Raw genomic sequence first — 19,973 nt, 5'->3', positions numbered from 1 at the left:
AATTTATACCATGTGAAGAGTTTCCCCATTAAAAAAAATAAAATTTTAATTAAAAAAGTAGGGGTGGTGGTGATGTTTTAAACAGCAGTTTCCAAATGCTGGTCTGTATCTGTGAATGCCCAAGAAAAATAATTTATTAATCTACCATGAAATTATAAAAATAATGATGTACAAAATTTTCTATATTGTTGAATTTAATTTGAAGGGCCATCTTTTATTCTCGATTAAGTAACTTTGTGTGGAGGTATTAGTAAATAGTAGTTATCAATGTAGTGTTTATTTACACAATGAGCAAAACTAGAAGTTGGCATCATTATGTCAATTTCTCAAATTTAGAGTCCTAAAATTCAAAGCACAGAGCTACTGGTTTAGACTTAGCTTTTGTTCTCATGGTACATAATCTGTTTTCAGATATGATTTTGGAAGACATTTCTCTTGTGTATTTCATGGTGTCGAGTAAGTGATGAATTATAGCTGAAGGCTTTTCCACATTCATTACATTCATAAGGTTTTTCTCCTGTGTGATGCCTCTGATGTTTCTTAAAGGATGAATCATGCCTGTACGCTTTTCCACAGCGGTTGCATTCATATGCTTTCACTCCTGTATGAACAGTTTTATGGTTGCTAAGGTGTATCCTCTGCCTAAAGGCTTTCCCACATTCTTTACATTTGTAGGGTCTCTCCCCAGTATGGATTCTCTGGTGATGCGTCAGATAAGCTCTATGACTAAAGGTTTTACAACATGCAGTGCATGCATAGGGCTTCTCCCCAGTATGAATTCTTATATGTTCACTAAGGTGTCTAATCTGTCTAAAGGTTTTCCCACATTCATTGCACGTAAAGGGTTTCTCTCCAGAATGAGTTCTCAAATGCTGGATCAAGCTAATGTTCTGGCTGAAAGCTTTCTGACATTTATCACATATGAAGGGTTTCTCCCCAGTGTGGGTTCTATGATGCTGATTAAGAGACGAGCGATGTCTGAAGGCTTTGCCACATTCTTCACATTCAAAGGGCTTCTCACCAGTATGGATTCTCTGGTGTGTGGTAAGGGACGCACTTTGACTGAAGGCCCTACCACATTCTTTACATCTGAAAGGTTTCTCACCAGTATGAATTCTCATGTGTTCAGTAAGGTGAATGGGTTGTTTGAAGGCCTTTTCACATATATTACATTCATAGGTTTTCACTCTTACGTAACTTGTTGGATGAGTAATCAAATCTGATTTGCATTTGTTTCTCTTTCTAGGTGTGTCACACTTACGGAGCCTCTGTTCTATAACAACATTTGAACTAACAATATTTTTGCCAAATTTGTAAGTTTCTTGGCTTCTCTTCTTATGGATCATAATGGTTTGTCTCACATTTCTTCCATGGTGATCCTGGTGCTTTTCTAACTCGTCATCATATTTTGAGACTTTCTTCAATGTGGAATAAATGACATCATCTCTCATTAACCTTTCCATCATCATGCCATGATATAACTGTTTTTGTAAAATGTTGTATTTTGCATTTGATGCACTGGTTTCTGTTTTACTCTCCAAGTCTGAAAGAAATGGAAAAAATGCAAATAACTCATATTCATTATGCTTTTAAAAGTCAATTATTATCCTGAGTATGGAATACAGATTTAGATAACAATACATATAAAGTACATGAAATTTTGAATATATTTATTTTTCGCATGAGGCCTGACCAGAGATCCAACCTGTGCCCCCCGCACTGGGAGCATGCAGTCTTAACCACTGGAGTACCACAGAAATTCCATTAAATTCTGAGTGTATTTAAATATGGTTATGTAGCCTGGAGAGGTAATGGGAAATTAAGACACAATGAACAAGGTCAATGTGTGATTTTATATACAGAGTAAAAATTTGAACATTTTAATCTTTTTCTTTCTATTAATACTAAAAAATAATATTTCAGGGCTATGTCTTAACAGTGTCTTTTTAATTGATAACTATTTTTGGAAAACATTCTCAGAAAGATAAAAAGATTTCCCTCTTCCTACTCCAGCTAGTTCAGAAAACAGGTTTGAGGGAATTCCCTGGCAGTCCAGTGATTAGGACTGTAAGCTTTCACAACTGAGGGTGAGAGGCAATGCTTCAAAGCTTCAGTGCTTCATCAAGGAGCTAAAATCCCAAAAGATATGCAGTGTGGCTAAAAAATAAAAAAACAGAATAGCAATAAAATGTATGTCCTTCAGGATGAATCTGACAAAAGATGTGTAATGTATACAAGACTTTTATGGGGGGAAATCCTGAAAATTTATTTTAAAAAATTAGAAAATGTCAATAAGTGGAACAATATACCATGTTCCTGGACAATTGGACTCAATATCATAACATTAATTCCCCCCTAAATTGATCTATAGATTCAATATATTCCAATCAAAATACCACCAGAGAATTTGTGTGCATGTAAATATAATTCATACGGAAAAGCAAGGGGCTAACAACAGCCAGGACAATTTTGAAGAACAAGATATTAAATCTCACTATGAAATACAGTAATTAAGACAGTCTGACATTAGAGATAGAAAAATGGAACAGAACAGATAGAGCCCAGAAATAGACTCAGGCATATAAAGAAACTTGGCAGGTGACCAAGTAGGCTAAACTATTCAATAAATGGTTCTTGGGCTTATTATCCACATGTTTAAAGTTAAACTAGAGCCTCACCTCACACTATATATAAAATATATACAGATTTAAACCTAAACATGGAAAATAAAATTTTAAAGATATAAAATAATATATATTTTTTATATAAATCAATAAGGAAAAAATAATAGAAAGATTTGCAAAGGATATAAACAGTAATTTACAGAAGGGCTTCCCTGGTGGCTCAGACAGTAAAGTGTCTGACTGCCATGCAGAAAACAAATCCTGGAAGGATGGCTAACAAACATGAAAAACATGCTCCCTCTTATTAGTAATCATGAAAATTAAAAACACAAGACATCGTATTCAACCACTGAATTTATAAAAATGTGAAAGTTTGACAACGCCAAGTGTTGACAAAGACGCTGAGTTCCGGAACCTCTCAAAACTCTCAGATGGGAGTACCAACTGGTGCAACTACTTTGAAGAAAAATTTCCTGAAACATACAGGTGTATCTGCTCTATGACCCAATAAGTCTGCTTCTATCAAATATCTCAGAGAAATACTTACACAAGAAGTCACATACACAAAGTTTTATTGCAGTATCTCTGTAACCCCCAAATTTAGAAACCTCTAAATTTCTATCAACAGGAAAATGGATAAATTGTGCTTTATTAACTCAATGGAAATGAATGATATGGATAAATATGAATGAATAATATGGATAAATATCAACAGTGTTGAATGAGAAAAGCAAGTGGAAGAAGTACATATACCATTTTTTTTAAAGAATAAGAATATGTAAAACAGTATTATAAGTAGTAATTTATGTGCTATAAGTCACAAGATCCTCTATGATGCACCTCCTAGAGTAACAGAAATAAAAAGAAAAATAAACAAGTGGGATCTAATTAAACTGAAAAATTTTTGCATAGTAAAGGAAATTATAAACAAGGTGAAAAGACAACCCTCAGAATGGGAGAAAATAATATCAAATGAAACAACTGACAAAGGATTAATTTCCAAAATATACAAGCAGCTCACGTAATTCAATACCAGAAAAACAAAACAACCCAATCAAAAAGTGGGCAAAACACCTAAATAGACATTTCTCCAAAGAAGGCATACAGATGGCTAGTAAACACATGAAAAGATGCTCGATATCACTCATTACTACAGAAATGCAAATCAAAACTACAATGATATATCACCTCACACTGGTCAGAATGGCTATCATCAAAAAATTTACAAGCAATAAATTCTGGAGAGGGTGTGGAGAAAAGGGAACCTCTTGCACTGTTGGTGGGAATACAAATTGAAATGACCACTGTGCAAGACAGTATGGAGATTCCTTAAAAAACTAGGAATAAAACTACCATATGATCCAACAATCCCACCACTGGGCATATATCCTGAGAAAACCATAACTGAAAAAGACATATGTACCCCAGTGTTCATTGATGCAGTATTTACTATAGCTAGGACATGGAAGCAACCTAGATGTCCATCGACAGATGAATGGATAAAGAAGCTGTAGTACATATATACAATGGACTATTACTCAGCCATAAAAAGGAACATGAGTCAGTGCTAATGAGGTAGATGAACCTACAGCCTATTATACAAACTGAAGGAAGTCAGAAAGAGAAAAAAAATTGTATATTAACACATATATATGGAGTCTAGAAAGAGGTGCTGATGAACCTATGTTCAGGGCAGCAATGGAGATGCAGACATAGAGAACAGACTTACGGAAATAAGTGAGTCGGGGGAAGGAGAGGGTGGGATGAATGGAGAGAGAAGCATGGAAACATATACTCCACTATATGTAAAACACATGGCCAGTAGGAATTTGCTACTCAGAGAACTCAAACCAGGTCTCCGTGACAACCTAGAAAAGCGGGATGGGGTGGGAGGTGGGAAGGAAGTTCAAGAGGGAGGGGACATATGTATACCTATGGCTGATATATGTTGATATACGGCAGAAATGAACACAATATTATAAACACAATTATCTTTCAATTAAAAATAAATTCAAAAAATAATGTTATATATTGCTTGGGAATATACACATATAATACAAATATGAAGACACATATAGGAATGACAATGTTTCAAGTTAGAAGAGTTAGTTATTTCACAAGCAAGGATGGGAGTACTGGGGTTTAAACTCTGTTTTATTTCTTAATCTAGGTAGAAAGTACTTAATAGCAATTTATTGTAATGTTCTCTGTGCCTTTCTGAATGTCTAAAATATTTCACAATAAAAGCGAAGTTTAAGAAGATTGTTAAAGATCACTGGATTTGATGAGAAGGAATCCCATGGTCATTTTTCTTGCAGGCTTTTCCATAAAACATTTGTTACAATAAATAAGGATACTTTAGTTCAAAGGACAGTGAGAATCAAAGTTAAGATTGTAAAATGAAAGTTGATGAAAAGTGGAAATAGGATGCAAGAGAGAAGATTAAAGATCTGGAGAATGCAGTGAGAGTCTGGAAAAGAGATCTGCTTTCCGTGAGAAGAGACTACTACGCACATTTCAGAGCATGGGGAAAGGAGCTTTCAATTGGTAGACTTTAGGATATTGAAGAAAGAAGGAAAACCTTAATGAAGAGAAGACTTATCTTCCCTCCAACTCCAGAGACTTCTGCTAGGTCAGATGAAGAAAAGGACTGCAGACAGAGGGATGAAATCTACTTCAGAGCATGCCTGTCCACCCGCTCAGCCTTTCTGCAGCCTGGGAAGATGCTGGGCACTCTGGCCTACATATTAAAAGGCACCATCTGCCTTGGCTCACCTGAACTGGGATCTCCTGGGCCTTCTTTCTCTGTCATCCATGGCTCTTCTCCTTTCTCCAACTGGGAAATCACACTAGGTTTGGAAAGCTGACAACCTGCTTATGGAGTGAAAAAAAGGGTATGAATATTTATGCTGAGGTCAAAGAACCATCCCTGGGATGTAGTTTCAATCCTCAGGTATTTAGGGTCTCTGAAGATGGAAAGGGGCACCACAGCATGTTTTCCTATTCTTGATCTACAAAGTAAAGTGTTCCCTGAAGGGAAGAGATTCAGATATGTTCTGGCTTGATTTTCAAAGGTATGCAACATCCATTTCCAACACAGAACCCAAGGCCAGGCTCCAGGGAATCTACCGCATTTAATAATTTAGGAATTATTAATACTAAATTAAATATTAATCCTGTTAATAGGCAGGATTCTGGATGTATGTGCAGCCTGTCCTTACCCACTGAGACCAGATTCCCATAGTTCTCCAGCATCACCTCCCGGTACAGATTCCGGTGAGCAGGCGCCAGCTGCCCCCACTCCTCCTGGGTGAAGTCCACAGATACGTCTTTGAAGGTCAACAGTTCCTAGAATATCCAATATATTCCTTTTCAGCCTGAGACCACCTCCATCAAGATCCAATATGTTCTGACAGTCTTCTGAGAGATTCTAAATTAGTTTTACTGGGAGTCTCCTCTGGATCTGTTTGGTAATTCCCTGGAGACTATTATAAACAATATATGAAAGGACAGATGGTTATTATACATGTCTTAGAAAAAAACAAAATGAAGCAGGATAATGGCACCAGGGAGAGCCACGGTGAGGATGGGGAAGGTCTTTCGTGTAGGGTGTTAGGGTAAGTCTTCCTAAAAGGGTGATAGTCAGAGACATGAACTCAGTAGGAAAGAACCACATGGAAATCTGAGGGGAGAGCATTCCAAGCAGGAACAAAGGACCTGAGGAGTGCATATCCTTGGCTTGTCTGAGGAGCAGGAGAGTGGCCAGCATTGCTGGAGGCGGGCAAGTGGAAGCAGATGAGACCAGAGGGCCCAAGGGACAGGGAGAGAGGCTTTCAGTACTTACTGTCACAAAGACCAATGTATTCCTCCAGGGCTGAAATTCTGGGGCCCTGCTGGAGTTTAATGCAAGATGAACAAAACGGTTTGGAACTGTGATCAAGCTCTTCCTTAGCTCAAATACTGAACAGATAATAAAGGATCAGCCCTTCAGCACTGATGGCATGGGGTGCTATAGTAGTTGGGTTAATCAGAAGTGAACTCAATCAAGGACCCTGGTGGTGGAAGGTCCATACCTTCCACTGCAGGGGGTATGGGTTCAGGCCCTGGTTGAGGAGCTAAGATCCCACATACAATGCAACCGAAAAAAGAAAAACAGTGAATTCAATCAAACTAAAGTGCATCTCAGCCAGAGCTCAGCCAGAGCTCTAGGAAAAATATGAATAATCAGTCCCTCACCTTAACCACCAGTCAAGAGGAAAAGGCTTAGAGTTTTCTGCAAATAAACAGAACAGACAAAACAAACAGACTATATCTATCTATCTACATATATATACATTTATTAATTGTTTATCAAGAGAATCTATTCCATAGCCCAGATATTCATGCTTCACAGTTAACAAACACAGGTCAGGGATGAATTTCATGCAACTCAACACAAAGAAATTTTTTACATCCTGAAATTACTTTGCACTCTGAAAGAGACCAGCCTTTCTCATTACCTTAAAATTTTTCATAGAACCATACTTTCTGCAGAATCTGCATATGCCTGCGTTCTTGTTGTTTGTTGTTGTTAAGTCGCTAAGTCATGTCCGACTCTGCTGCCCCATGGACTGCAGCACACCAGGCTTCCCTGTCCTTCACTCTATCCCAGAGTTTGCTCAAACTCATGTCCATTGAGTCAGTGATACCATCCAACTATTTCATTCTCTGTTGCCCCCTTCTCCTCCTGCCTCAATCTTTTCCAGCATCAGGGTCTTTTCTATAAATCAGCTCTTTGCCTCAGACGGCCAAAGTACTGGAGCTTCAGCTTCAGCATCAGTCCTTCTAATGAATATTCAGGGTTGATTTCCTTTAGGATTGACTGGTTTGATCTCCTTGCTGTCCAAGGGACTCTCAAGAGTCTTCTCCAGCACCACAGTCTGAAAGCATCTTTGGGGCTCAGCCTTCTTTATGGTCCAACTCTCACATCTATACACAACAACTGGAAAAACCATAGCTTTGACTAAATGGACCTTTGTCAGTAAAGTGATATCTCTGCTTTTTAATACACTGTCTAGGTTTGTCACAGTTTTTCTTCCAAGGAGCAAGCATCTTTTAATTTCATGGCTGCAGTCACCATTCACAGTGATTTTGGAGCCCTGCTTTGGAGCAGGAGAAAATAAAACCTGCCACTGTTTCCATTTTCCCCCCATCTATTTGCCATGAAGTGATGGAAGTGGATGCCCTGATCTTAGTTTTTCAAATGTTGAGTTTTAAGCCAGCTTTTTCACTCTCCTCTTTCACCTTCATCAAGAGGCTCTTTAGTTCCTCTTCACTTTCTGCCATTACACTGGTATCATCTGCATATCTGAGGTTGTTGATATTTCTCCTGGCAATCTTGATTTCAGCTTGTGATTCATCCAGCCCAGCATCTCACATGATGTACTCTGGATAGAACTTAAATAAGCAGGGTGACAATATACAGCCTTGACATACTCCTTTCCCAATTTTGAACCAGCCCATTGTTCTATGTCCAGTTCTAACTGTTCCTTCTTGACCTGCATACAGGTTTTTCAGGAGACAAGTAAAGTGGTCTGGTATTCCCATCTCTCTCAGAATTTTCCACAGTTTGTTGTGATCCAGAAAGTCAAAGGCTTTAGCATAGTCAATGAAGCAGAAATGGATTTTTTAAATTCCCTTGCTTTTTCTATAATCCAACAAATGTTAGCAATTTGATCTCGGGGTTCCTCTGCCTTTTCTAAATCCAGCTTGAACATCTGGAAGTTCTTAGTTCACATATTGTTGAAGCCTAGATTAACGTATTTTGAGCATTACCTTGCTAGCATGTGAAATGAGCGCAACTGTACAGTAGTTTGAACATTCTTTGGCATGGCCTTTCTTTGGGACTGGAATGAAAACTTGACTTTTCCAGTCCTGTGGCCATTGCTGAGTTTTCCAAATTTGCTGGCATATTGAGTGCAGCACTTTAACAGCATCATCTTTTAGGATTTGAAACAGTTCAACTGGAATTCTATCACCTCCACTAGCTTTGTTTGTAGTAATGCTTCCTAAGGCTGCCTTGACTTCACTCTCCAAGATGTCTGGTTCTAGGTGAGTGACCACACCAACACAATGATCTGGGTCATTAAATCTTTTTTGTACAGTTCTTCTGTATATTCTTGCCATCTCTTCTTAATCTTTTCTGCTTATGTTAGGTCCTTGCCACTTCTGTCCTTTATTCTGTCTTTCTTGGTTCACCAAAGCAAACTTGTAGAAAGTTGCAACTCCCAGCAATACAATGATTGCTCTAACAATATGAAATTGCAGATGTTTGGCCAGGATGCCACACATCTGAGGTTTCATTAAAAACTGGAAGCCATCGTAGTTATTCTCAATACCAATGTCCTTCCAGGCTGATGGGGAAATGGATCTATCTATGTATATTTCATCCTCCACTGTTCTTTTATACATAATATCTGAACCATAATAAAAAATTATTAGGCAAGTGAAGGAGGAAAATCTGACCTATAATCAAGAAATAAAAACATAAGAAGCAAAGACCTAGGTCACCAAGTCACTGGGAGAAGCAGACAAGAAATTTAAAGCAATTATTAAAATATACGTTGAAGAGTTTACAATAAAATATGGATGTAATAGGTCAAAATGCCAGGGTAATTGAGGAGAGATAGAAATGCCAAAAAAGAACTAAAAGACAATTCTACAACTGAAAAATACAATATCTGAAAAATCCACTGGATGGGCTTAACATCAGATGGACCCTAGTGAAGACAAGATCAATGAAACTTAACACAGGTCAATAGATAGTATTCAAATGGATGCACCAAAAGAGAAAAAGAAAAAAAAGCGGGGGGGGGGGGGTAGATAGTATTACATGGTCTAATATACATGTAATTAAAATCTCAGAAGGAGAAGAATGAGAAGAAAAGAATATTTGAAGAAATAAAGGCTGAAAAATTTCCAAGTTGGATTAAAAAAAATCAACCCATAAATGCAAAAGGCAGCAAATCCTCCACCAAAAAAAAAAAATTCAAAATACCATGTCTATGTACATCATTAAAACTGCTGAAGAGCAAAGATAAAAGGGAAGATTATAAAAGTAGTGAAAAGAAAGTAGGAAAGAAGAACAGGAAAACCAGAAAAGTTAGTATAAAATAAACAAAAAGACATGTCACATCTGGAGAAAGAATAAGAAAAATAGCTCACTTTTTATCTGAACCAATATAACCCAAAAGACAATGGAACATCCTTAAAGTGCTTAAAAGAAAAAAACAGCCACCCTAGAATTCTATATCCAGTAAAAGATCCTCTAATAGGAAGACCATATAAAGACACTTCTAGATCGCCAAAGCTGTGAGAATTTGTCATCTGAAGACCCACACTACAGGAAATGCTAAATGATGTTCTTTAGGCTGAAGGGAAATGATGTCAGAAACTTAGAACCTAAACGAAGGACTGAAAAGTGCTCCAACTGGTAAAGTGAAAGAAAGTCACTTAGTCATGTCCGACTCTTTGTGACCCCTATGGACTAGAGCCTACCAGGCTCCTCTGTCCTTGGAATTCTCTAGGCAAGAGTAGTGGAGTGGGTTGACATTTCCTTCTCCAGGGGATCTTCCTAACCCAGGGATCAAACCCAGGTCTCTTGCATTGTAGGCAGATCCTTTACTGTCTGAGCCATCAGGAAAGCCTGCACTGGTAAATAGGTGGGCAAATATGAAAGGCTCTTTTTTTTTTTTTCTTAATCTCTTATGAGACAGTTTACTGTTAAAAGCAAAAATAAGGACATGTATTATGGGGCATATAACATGTAAAGTAAAAAAGAATGGGAAGAGTAAATAGGAAAATATGATTTTCATATTCTTTGTGAAACAGTATAATAGTAATCCAACTGTGACACGTTTAAAATGCATATTGTAATGGCCAGGACAACCACTAAAAACAAATCAAAGTAGAGCTTAAAAAGTCATTAGAGGACATAAAATAGAATACTAAAAAATTGCACAATCCAAAAGAAGGCAGGAGAGGAAGAACAAAGAAATGAAAGAATAGGTTTGACAAACAGCAAACAAAGTACAAGAATATACACTTAAATTCCAGGCATATCAGTGGTTGCCTGTGTGCTCAGTCACTTCAGTTGTGTCCTACTCTTTGTGACTCTATGGACTATAGCCCACCAGGCTCCTCTTTTCCTTGGGATTCTTCAGGCAAGAATACTGGAGTGAGTTGCCATGCCCTCCTCCAAGGGATCTTCCCTACCCAGCACACTGAACCCATGTTTCCTGCGTGTCCTGCATTGCAGCCAGATTGTTTTGGTTTTTGGGGGGCTGCACTGGGTCTTTGTTGTAGCATGCAAGATCTTTAATTGTGGCATCTGGGATCTAGTTCCCTGACCAGGGATCAAACCCAGGCCTCCTGCATTGGAAGCACGGAGTCTTAGCTACTGGGCCACCAGGGAAATCCTGTAGGTGGATTCCTTACCCACTGAGCCACCTGGGAAGCTCCATATCAATGATTATGTAACTGTTAACAGACTAAGCACGCAAGGCCCAGCTGTATCTAAGAAGGCACACTTTAAATATAAAGGCACAAATTAAGTTAAAAGAATGAAAAAAGCTATACCATACCAACAATAATTAGAAACACTGGAGAAGTTACATTAAATCAGACAAAGTGGGCTTAGGAAAAAGAATATGATGAGACATTTCCTAATGATAAATGGTCAGCTCATTAAGACAATAATCCTACATATATATGTGCCTGATAACAGAATTTGACTTGACAGAACTGAAGGGAGATATGAACAAAACCACAATAATTAGAGATTTTAATACTCCTCTCACTAAGTGATGGAACAAGTAGACAAAAATTTATCAAGGATGTAGATCTGAACACCTATCAATCAACTTAACCTGACATTTATAGAGCATGATACCTAACCACTGCCATGTACAGATTCTTTCTTAAAGTTTTTATTTTGAGATTATAGATTTATTAGATGATTTTAATCATAGATTTACATGCAGTTGTAAGAAATAATGCAGAAATCCCATGTACTCTCTCTCTACTGGGGCCAAACAGAGTTTTGACTGGAAAGGGGCACAAGTGAACATTCTGAGAGGCAGAAATGCTCAACTTGGTTACATGGTGTATAAATGTCAAAACAGAACCATATACTTTCTTAAGTGTTTTTCCTATATATAAATTATACCTCAATTTTAAGAAATTTAATCTTTTCCCAGTGCTAAGAATCCCACCAGTATTTTTAACTGTCAGGAGGTGAGAATTAAAGAAAAGTGGAATGCAGAGATAAGGTAACTCTCCAAATAATTAGAATATTACTATTTCTTCTATATTACTGGAAATAGCCCTGGAATGCATTTCAATCCTAAAAGATGTTAGCACCTGAATTAGCTAAAGAAAATGGCATCATAAAAAACCTAAAAAAAAAAAAAAAATCACGGAGCAAGTAAATACCAGAGACAAGTTCAAATTCTGTACCATCTAATTTCAGAACCCAAGTTCTCACTCAAAACTCTTCTGTCCTCGGATGATGTCTCCCTTTAATAAGTCTTCCTTTCACGTTTACTCTACATTTCCCTTCTCTGTTTCATCTGTGCTTCTACCAGGTGGTGAGGACATGTTTCTATACCCTGTTGTAACTGCCCAGCCTGTCTAATGTGTGTGCTCCATGGCCTGACCATTTCTTCTCTGCTCAGGTCTTTAGCTGTTATTTGACCTCTGCTCATGCCACTATTCTGTGGGCCACCTCATGAAGCGATAGATGTCACCCGTTTTTTAGTATAAAATCCTCATAAAAACTGAGGTTTATCTTAGATCTCAAATGGTACCTGTTGGTTTTTATGGGTTAGAATTAAATCATTCATTTTGCTTTCTCTACAAAAATTCGTATTAGATGTTGGCTGGAAAGAAACATTTTTTAAAAAATATGTTTTTTGGCCACACAGCATGTGGAATCTTAGTGCCCCAACCAGGGATCGAACCTGCACCCCCTGCAGAGGAAGTGCAGAGTCGTAACCACTGGACCGCCATGGAGTCCGAAGAAACGCTTTCTAAGAGGAGGGAAACTGCGGACCACTGTGGACCCGTTTTCTGTGCAAGACTAACTTGCACTGAGTTCCCTGGTTAAATTCATTAGCCTCAATATACCCAACTCCCCAGAAAAGGGCAAATTATAATCTTAAAAACTAAAAAGCATGTCAAGAAAGTGACAGGAAACTCCAGCCCACCTGGGAGTCTGCTGTTGGGGTCCTGGGGATCAATTCATCCTTTAAACTTTCTCCCTGGGTCTCATCAGCATCCTGAGATAGCAGAGCTGAGGAAGGAAAAGAGCCAGAAAGTTTGCATCTTACCTTACCCCTTACCCCATTAAATAGAAAAACTGCCTGCAGTTCTGCTGAAAACAGCCCTTCTCTGAATACACTCACAAAGAAAGACATTCAGAGCGACCCAAGAGCAGATGGGAGTCTCCTTAATGAGGAGGACCTCCAGTGCGTTGATTGGGGTATTAATGTTTCCCAATGGTCAATGCTGGTCCAAAAGCACTGACCTACCAGGCCACTCCTCTGTTCAGAAATCCTCAAAGGTTCCCTACTTCCAAGCAAGAAAAATCCAAACACTTCCCACAGACTTCATGGCACTCTACAATCTGCCTGAAGCGTATCTTCCCAGCATTAGCTTCCTCTAACCACCCTTTATCTGTGGGACACACGCACTGACCACATTCTTAACCCTCAGTTAGACGAGAACAGTCTCCATTCTCTGAACCACTCCTCAAGGTCCCCACTTTTGTATTTTTTCCTAATTCTTCCATAAAAACAATAGACATCTTTTAAGGCTCAATTCAGTGCTATCTGCTTTGTGAAAATTTCTCTGATAAATACAATCAGAAGAATTTTCCTGTCTCTTGTCTTCCAAAAGAATTTTACCATAAAATGTATTTAGGCTACTTTCTCTTCTTTCCATCTGGGTATGTGTCTATCTCTATCAATTACTAATTAGCATTAGAGATCATTATTCATTTTTCCATCCATCAAGATGCTTAACAAAGTCCCTGTCTGACTTTTGAAGTGTTAAAGATGAACTAAGAGACCCCATGAGCTATGCTAATTCTTCTGTCCATCCATCTATCCTGACCCGCCAGCAAATACTGTGTAATCTTGGACATGCTTCCCACTGAACTCAGAACAGTTCAAGGTAAAGTGAGAGTAACCAAGCATGTCATTCCTTCCTTCTAGCGGGAGAAGAAAAGAAAGAAAAAGCATTGGTTTGAGACTAGACTAAGACTAATAAAGGAAAACCACTGGAGGGCTTAAGGGGGTAGAAACCTTTGACTCTGATGTCTGTAAGTCACACTTATACAGCTGCTGGTGGGGAGCACCCTGAATTCTGTCTTCTTGTCCTGTGTTTATTCGAGGACAGGAGATGGGAGCAGCATGGAGCACACGTCGCAGGGACCCAGTGCTTAAGAGCCCAACATTTTCTCGCACAGCTATCTCCTTCCCCAAAGCCACAAGCACAAGCCCCAAGGACCTACTCTCTCCCAATTTTCTCCCCCAGAGACCACTTCAATGATGATTGTACCTATTTTCCCCAAGCAGATTGAGAACCCTTCTTCCTCCTCCACCCCCCATCCATCAGCCTACTCTCACCTCCTCCTTCAAACATCTTGGTCACATCCTCCCACAGGGGCGCCCCCTCCTTGGCCTTCTCCGGATGGTGCAGCTTCACCCACGTGCTGGCCTCGGTGGGCAGGGTGATCAGGAGCTGCTGCAGCATGATGCCTCCTGAATGACCTTGTCCACTTCTGGTGAGGAAGCGGCCAGAGCCTCTGCTGAGATGCCTCACAGTGGCGTGGTCCTCCTGTGACCACAGACTCCTGCCCTCAGGATTCTTGCGTTTGCCTGCGGCACGAGAACCTAGGGGCTCCTAGAGGCTGATGTGGCTCTCACAGCTCTGAGAAACTGATTTCCTCTCTAAAATTAAGCCCTGCCTGCTTGCAGGGTGGCTGGTTGAGTAGGTCTGAGTATATGCCTCTTCATATTCTTCTAGAGGAGCAAAAGGCAGGGAGGAGGGATCCAGAAAACTGATCATACAGATAGAACTCCAGACCTTGCAGAAACATACTTAAAACTGAAAAAGATGCAAAAACAAAGATTTAGTATCAATGTGAAAATAAGTATAATCTATGCTTTACATGCAGCTCTAATTTCTAGTTCCATACACACTTTCACAAATAGCACAAATACACACAAATACCAAAGATACACAAACATGCGCAGACCTTGCCTTGACTTTCCTCTTTGGAAGCTCCAATACTTTGGCCACCTGATGCGAACAGCCGACTCACTGGAAAAGACCCTGATGCTGGCAAAGATTGAAGGTAGAAGAAGAGGGCGACAGAGGATGAGATGGTTGGATGACCTCACTGAACTTGGGCAAACTCTGGGAGATGGTGAGGGACAGAGAGGCTTGACATGCTGCAGTCCATGGGGTCACAAAGAGTCGGACACGACTTGGCAACTGAACACAACAACAAGCTGCATACATCTTCTGCTTGGACACAGACAGACTTGGGAGTTTAGAGGGCAAGCTTAGAAATCAGACAGTCTGGGTTAGAATCCTGACACGGGCGCTTAAAAGCTCTAAGACACTTCAGTTCTCTGTGTTTCCATTTCATCATCTAGAAAATGCATATAAGAAGTGTACTTCTTAGGGTTGTAACAATGTTGGGAATACAGTACCTTAACGACATTATTATAAACCTTTTGCTTTAATGCGCAACCACAACACTACTTTTTAAAGTTATTTTTTAAACAATTATAGATCTGAATTTAAAGTTTCAAGAATCTCAAATATAGTACTTCGAATATAATGAGAACTATTGCAGAACTGCTCCTGGCAGGAAATTTTGGAAACTGCCTAACTTTTCGTGAAAGCCCTTGGCATCTGAACAGGTGCCTCTACAGCGACTAAGTACAGTGTATTAGGGCCTCAAGAACAATCCTAGTTCTAGCTCCCTGAAAAGGGAGCTGGCCCAACTTTTTGAAGTTTGTGGGGCAGGGTGTTTGGCTTCCAGTTTTCAGCTGTGACTGATGCAAAGAAACGAGCTGTATTGGAGCATATGAAAAATATCCTGTCCCCAAATATATGAAAAGTAAAATCGTTTGTTACCCAAGTGGAGAAACTTTGCAATCTTATTCCCGAAATGGTTAGCGACAGAGAAGCTTCATTTAGAGTATGCCCCTTCTCACTGCTTCCAGACATGCCTCTCTCGGACCTAAGAAACTGCAGACACAGACAGTGTATCTTCCTACTCACCAGAGAGGCCGTGGACGCTGGTACGACCAGAGATGGGGGGCGGAGCCGGTTCTTGAGGCTTTCAGCTCCAGAGGGTGTCTCTTTAGAGAAGGACCGGTAAGAGATTTTTTTCTTTCCCAGCCTTTTATAGACAGACCCCATCGACACCCAACACAATGACTTTTTTAAAAAACGCCGAACATTCACGCAGGCTTCCTTCTGAAGCCCAAAGGACTATCGGCCTCCAGACGGGACCAGGGTTCTTTTCTAAATTCCTGAGAGGCGGCCTAGGGCGGGTGCTAAGGCACCAGATAAATCCACAGCCCCCCCAACGTGTCCTTTTCCAGCCACACCCCCGGGAGCTGGGCTTTGGGGACCCGCAAGGCCCAGGGAACCCTGAACCGGCTTCCAACAGACCTGGGCTAGGCTACCGCTCGCCGGCCGCTGTTTTGATGCCAGCCCGGAGGCAGTGGCGAGTCCCACCGGCGCCCCGCCTCCTCCGCAGTAGCGAAGCGCCGTTGCCCGCGCCCCTGATCGCCTTCGCCCAGGCCTTGGCGGGTCCCGGCTGCTGCCCCCGGCGCAGCCGCAGTGCTCTCAACCCAGTGCCCTCGAGTCTTCCGGCGGCTCGGCACGCCCCGCCGCTGGCTCCGCCCATCGGGAGCAGCGAGAGCCCGTCCTCTCCCGGGAGGCAGGCGCTCCCGAAAATCCGGAACCCAAATTCCGCGGAGCGCGCCTGGGCACGCCGCCACCACGACTGCCAGACCCTGGACAGCGGGCACCCAGGCGAACCGCCCCCGTTTCCTGACAGCGGTCCCAAGAGACTAGGTAACCGGCCCAGCTCTTCCCGTGCGAAAGCCCTTTCTCTGACCTTCATTCATTTATTCAACTATCTTCTGAATCCCTAGGTCTGTTCACACATTGTTACAGGCTCTAGGGAAATACCAGTTATCAAAACTCAGTCCCTGCTTTCTTGGATCTTAATTCTGGGAAAACTAAATAGATAATAATAATAATGTAGAAAGGTAATGTTGTCTGTCATCGCAGTGAATTGCCCACCATCAAGCCATCAGCCACTGCAGACCTCACGAATGGTGTCCCCTGAGGGGAATTCAGGATGGAGACAAACAGGAAACCTTCTGCCCTCTGGCAGACTGTAGATAGTTAAGACGAATATCTAAGGAATAATTTCAATGAGCAGGGCCTTTACCGTCTGCTATGACTTGTTCATGACTTTTAATCTAGTCATCACTGAAAAGATTATTTCCTGTATTTTGAGTTAGTTCCTGACCTCTTTCAGGTATTGCCTCTGGTGCAACTCCTCCTTCTCCAGGGGATAAACTCTAGTCTCTTTTGGGATGAGGAAAGGTGGTAATGTAAACTCATGTTTACAAAATAAAGAGAAACTCACATAGTTAATGAGCCCTAGTTAATTGCATTAAAAAAAATTAACTTTAAAAATAACCTGCTGTCTTAAAAGTATATCTGTTATGATTCACCATTCTTAAAAGCTTATAAATTCTGATGTATTTGTAAAGAAAAGGAGGGGCTTTCCTGGTGGTCCAGTGGAGGAGACTCTGCCCTCTCAATGCAGGGGGCCCAGGTTTGATCCCTGGTCAGGGACCTAGATCTGACATGGCACAACTCAAGAGTTTGCATTGCACAACTAAATATCCCGTGTGCTGCAACTAAGACCTGGCCAGCCAAACAAACGAATAAAAATAAATATTAAAAAAAAAAAATGTGTGTTAAAAAAAAAGGAAAAAAAAAGATTTCCTCACCTATAAAAGCTAGGTGAGAAAGTATAGGAATTGCCTTTCTCTATTGTCCTCATAGATACCCAGTTCAATTCAGTTCAAATCAAAACAATTCAGCAAGTATTTATTGAGTCCCTACTGTATGCCAGGCACTTGTGATGCACCAGTAAACAAAACAGATCCCTGCTCTCATGGAGCTTACATACTCCTAAGGGAAAATATGAGTAAATAATAAGCATAATAAATGTGTAAATTATCATTATCTAGTATGTTATGTAATATGTTGGAGAAGGAAATGGCAATCCACTCCAGTATTCTTGCCTGGAGAATCCCATGGATGGAGAAGCCTGGTAGGTTACAGTCCACGGGGTCGCAAAAAGTCGGACACGACTGAGCGACTTCACCTTCACCTATGTAATATGTGATATGGACAAAGAAGGAACAGAACAAATTAAGGGAATTTGGGAATATAGAAGTCGGGGGCAAGGAAAAGGTTGTAATATTAAGTAGCATGGTCAGAACAGGCTTCAGTGAAAAGGTAACATTTGAGCAAAAGTGAGGAAGGGTAGGAAGTCTGAAGGAACAGCTAGTGTAAAGGCCCAATGGCAGGAATAGGCTAGAGTTCAGAATGGAGGTCCTGGCTGGAGACATGAATTTGGCAGTTGATACAACCATAAAATACCAACAGAGATGTTATTTTAAGCCAGAAGACCACTAAGGATCACTGGACACAGATTGTAGATAGAGGAAAGTGATGGCCATGCTTTTCACTAAAGGAAGCAATCAAAAAACCCAAATTCTTGGGAAATCTAAGACCACAGAAACACGGAAGAACATGTATAAGGCACAGAGAGCACCCTCACTCTGTCCTGCCATCAAAGTCATCAGGACTTAAGAGTTAGAAGCCAGTTTTTTTCAGGTAAATATACTAATATAAAATATCTAGAGATAATGGAATATATTCTGGATTAACAGCTTTACTTTTGATCACACAATGTTCAGGCAGTTAAACTGTCTGTTCTGAACTGCCATTTAAGAGGAAGAAGCTGAACTTGACCAATCTCCACTGATGTTTGAAAGGATGCAGTATTTATAAAGACAGTGAAGTACTATGAATCAACTCCTCCACTTCCCCTCTCATACTTCCCTGCCTCTCGTACTGGGGCCCCTGCAGTCGCTGTCTCCCTGGTCCTCTTTGGTGGGCCCCTAAAGGTGTTTTTCTAAGGGCTGTTTCAAATACTTTCTCGCTCAAAAGACAACACATTTTTAAATTTAATGCCATACATTTAGCAATTGGAAAGTAAAAGACAATTAAAATAGCATCCACCAATCTTCAAAAGACATCAATATGTATTAGGAATTATGGTCTAATTTTCTTAGGTGTAATAATGGCATTGCAGTTAAGTCTTAAAAGAGTGGTGGTTATCTTTTAGAGATACATCCCAAAGCACTTGTGGATGAATAATTTTTAAAAAAGCATCATTCTGAACTAAAGTCTACATAAATATCTCTATAAATAATTCCTAGGCTTCCACAACAGCATTACAACTATGATTTTAAAAAAACCTTTTTGCAACAAAATACCAAAGGGGTTGAATAGGAAACAAGACTTTTGGCATAGATATGTGAACATACAAATATGACATTAAATGGTAGTCTAGTGTCAGTATTAATCATTATACATATATTCATTTTACAGAGTGGGATGGGCAAATTACAATCCTCAGGCTAAATGCAAACCAATACTTTTCTTTTAAATAAAGTTGATTGGAGCAGAGTTATACAAATTCATTCATGTCAGTGGTTCCCAACTAGGAATTATCTCGCCCTTCTCAGGTCTGGGGAGATTTCTGATTGTCACAGTGGAAGGGGGGAACTACTGGCATCCAGTGGCCAGGGATGCTGTTAAACATCCTACAAAGCAGGACAGCCACCTACAACAAAGCATCCCAGAACATTAGCAGTGCCACGGATGAGATACCCATATATTGCCTCTGGATGCTTCTGCACTAAAATGATAGAGTTGAGTAGTTCTGACAGAGGTCATATGGCCTACAACACCTAACATGTTTATTATGTGGCCCTTTACAGAAAACATTTGCCAATTTTTCTCTAGGAAACCAAAAAATGTAAGTACCTCATGTTTAGCTGGTTACCTATTAAGTCTAGAAAACTCTCTTTAACATCATTTCTAGAATGAGACAATTGACATTTTTACCTCTTCTAGCCATATAAAGGGCTACAGTAAAAGGTTATATTTTATTCTGATTCATTAAAGGGA

The 19,973-nt window shown here is 40.1% G+C and overlaps 1 protein-coding gene across 17 annotated transcripts; it reads right to left on the bottom strand.

The window, feature by feature from the left end:
- Positions 1 to 176: 176 nt before the first annotated feature.
- Positions 177 to 16,572, bottom strand: ZFP69 (ZFP69 zinc finger protein). Of its 17 annotated transcripts, none has more exons than XM_069587238.1 (8): positions 16,356 to 16,565; positions 15,960 to 16,039; positions 14,923 to 15,005; positions 14,291 to 14,771; positions 12,869 to 12,954; positions 5,846 to 5,972; positions 5,400 to 5,498; positions 177 to 1,543 (listed from the first exon to the last, which is right to left on the bottom strand). In XM_069587238.1, the coding sequence occupies exons 4-8, from the start codon at positions 14,415 to 14,417 to the stop codon at positions 408 to 410; spliced, it is 1,575 nt and encodes a 524-aa protein (XP_069443339.1). In that variant the 5' UTR covers positions 14,418 to 14,771; positions 14,923 to 15,005; positions 15,960 to 16,039; positions 16,356 to 16,565; the 3' UTR covers positions 177 to 407. The 17 variants fall into 17 exon arrangements, with proteins under 17 accessions (XP_069443339.1, XP_069443359.1, XP_069443311.1 ...); XM_069587258.1 differs by having other exon boundaries at positions 5,400 to 5,495; positions 16,356 to 16,525; XM_069587210.1 differs by lacking the exon at positions 14,923 to 15,005 and having other exon boundaries at positions 16,356 to 16,572.
- Between the last annotated feature and the right edge of the window lie 3,401 nt (positions 16,573 to 19,973).

The sequence above is a fragment of the Ovis canadensis genome, chromosome 1 (assembly GCF_042477335.2).
Source record: "Ovis canadensis isolate MfBH-ARS-UI-01 breed Bighorn chromosome 1, ARS-UI_OviCan_v2, whole genome shotgun sequence".
NCBI lineage: Eukaryota > Metazoa > Chordata > Mammalia > Artiodactyla > Bovidae > Ovis > Ovis canadensis.
Note: the sequence above shows the minus strand (reverse complement) of the source record. Positions and strands in the feature narration are given on the sequence as shown.

Bases quoted from the DNA above. Each gene is read 5' to 3' on its own strand.
- ZFP69 (XM_069587210.1), bottom strand. From the start codon at position 14,417: ATGCTGCAGCAGCTCCTGATCACCCTGCCCACCGAGGCCAGCACGTGG. The intron at 12,955-14,290 runs GTGAGAGTAGGC...TTCCTTCCTCAG, and splicing joins CAAGATGTTTGAAGGAGGAG to CTCTGCTATCTCAGGATGCT. The intron at 5,499-5,845 runs GTAAGGACAGGC...TCACTCCATAAG, and splicing joins TGGGAATCTGGTCTCAGTGG to CAGGTTGTCAGCTTTCCAAA.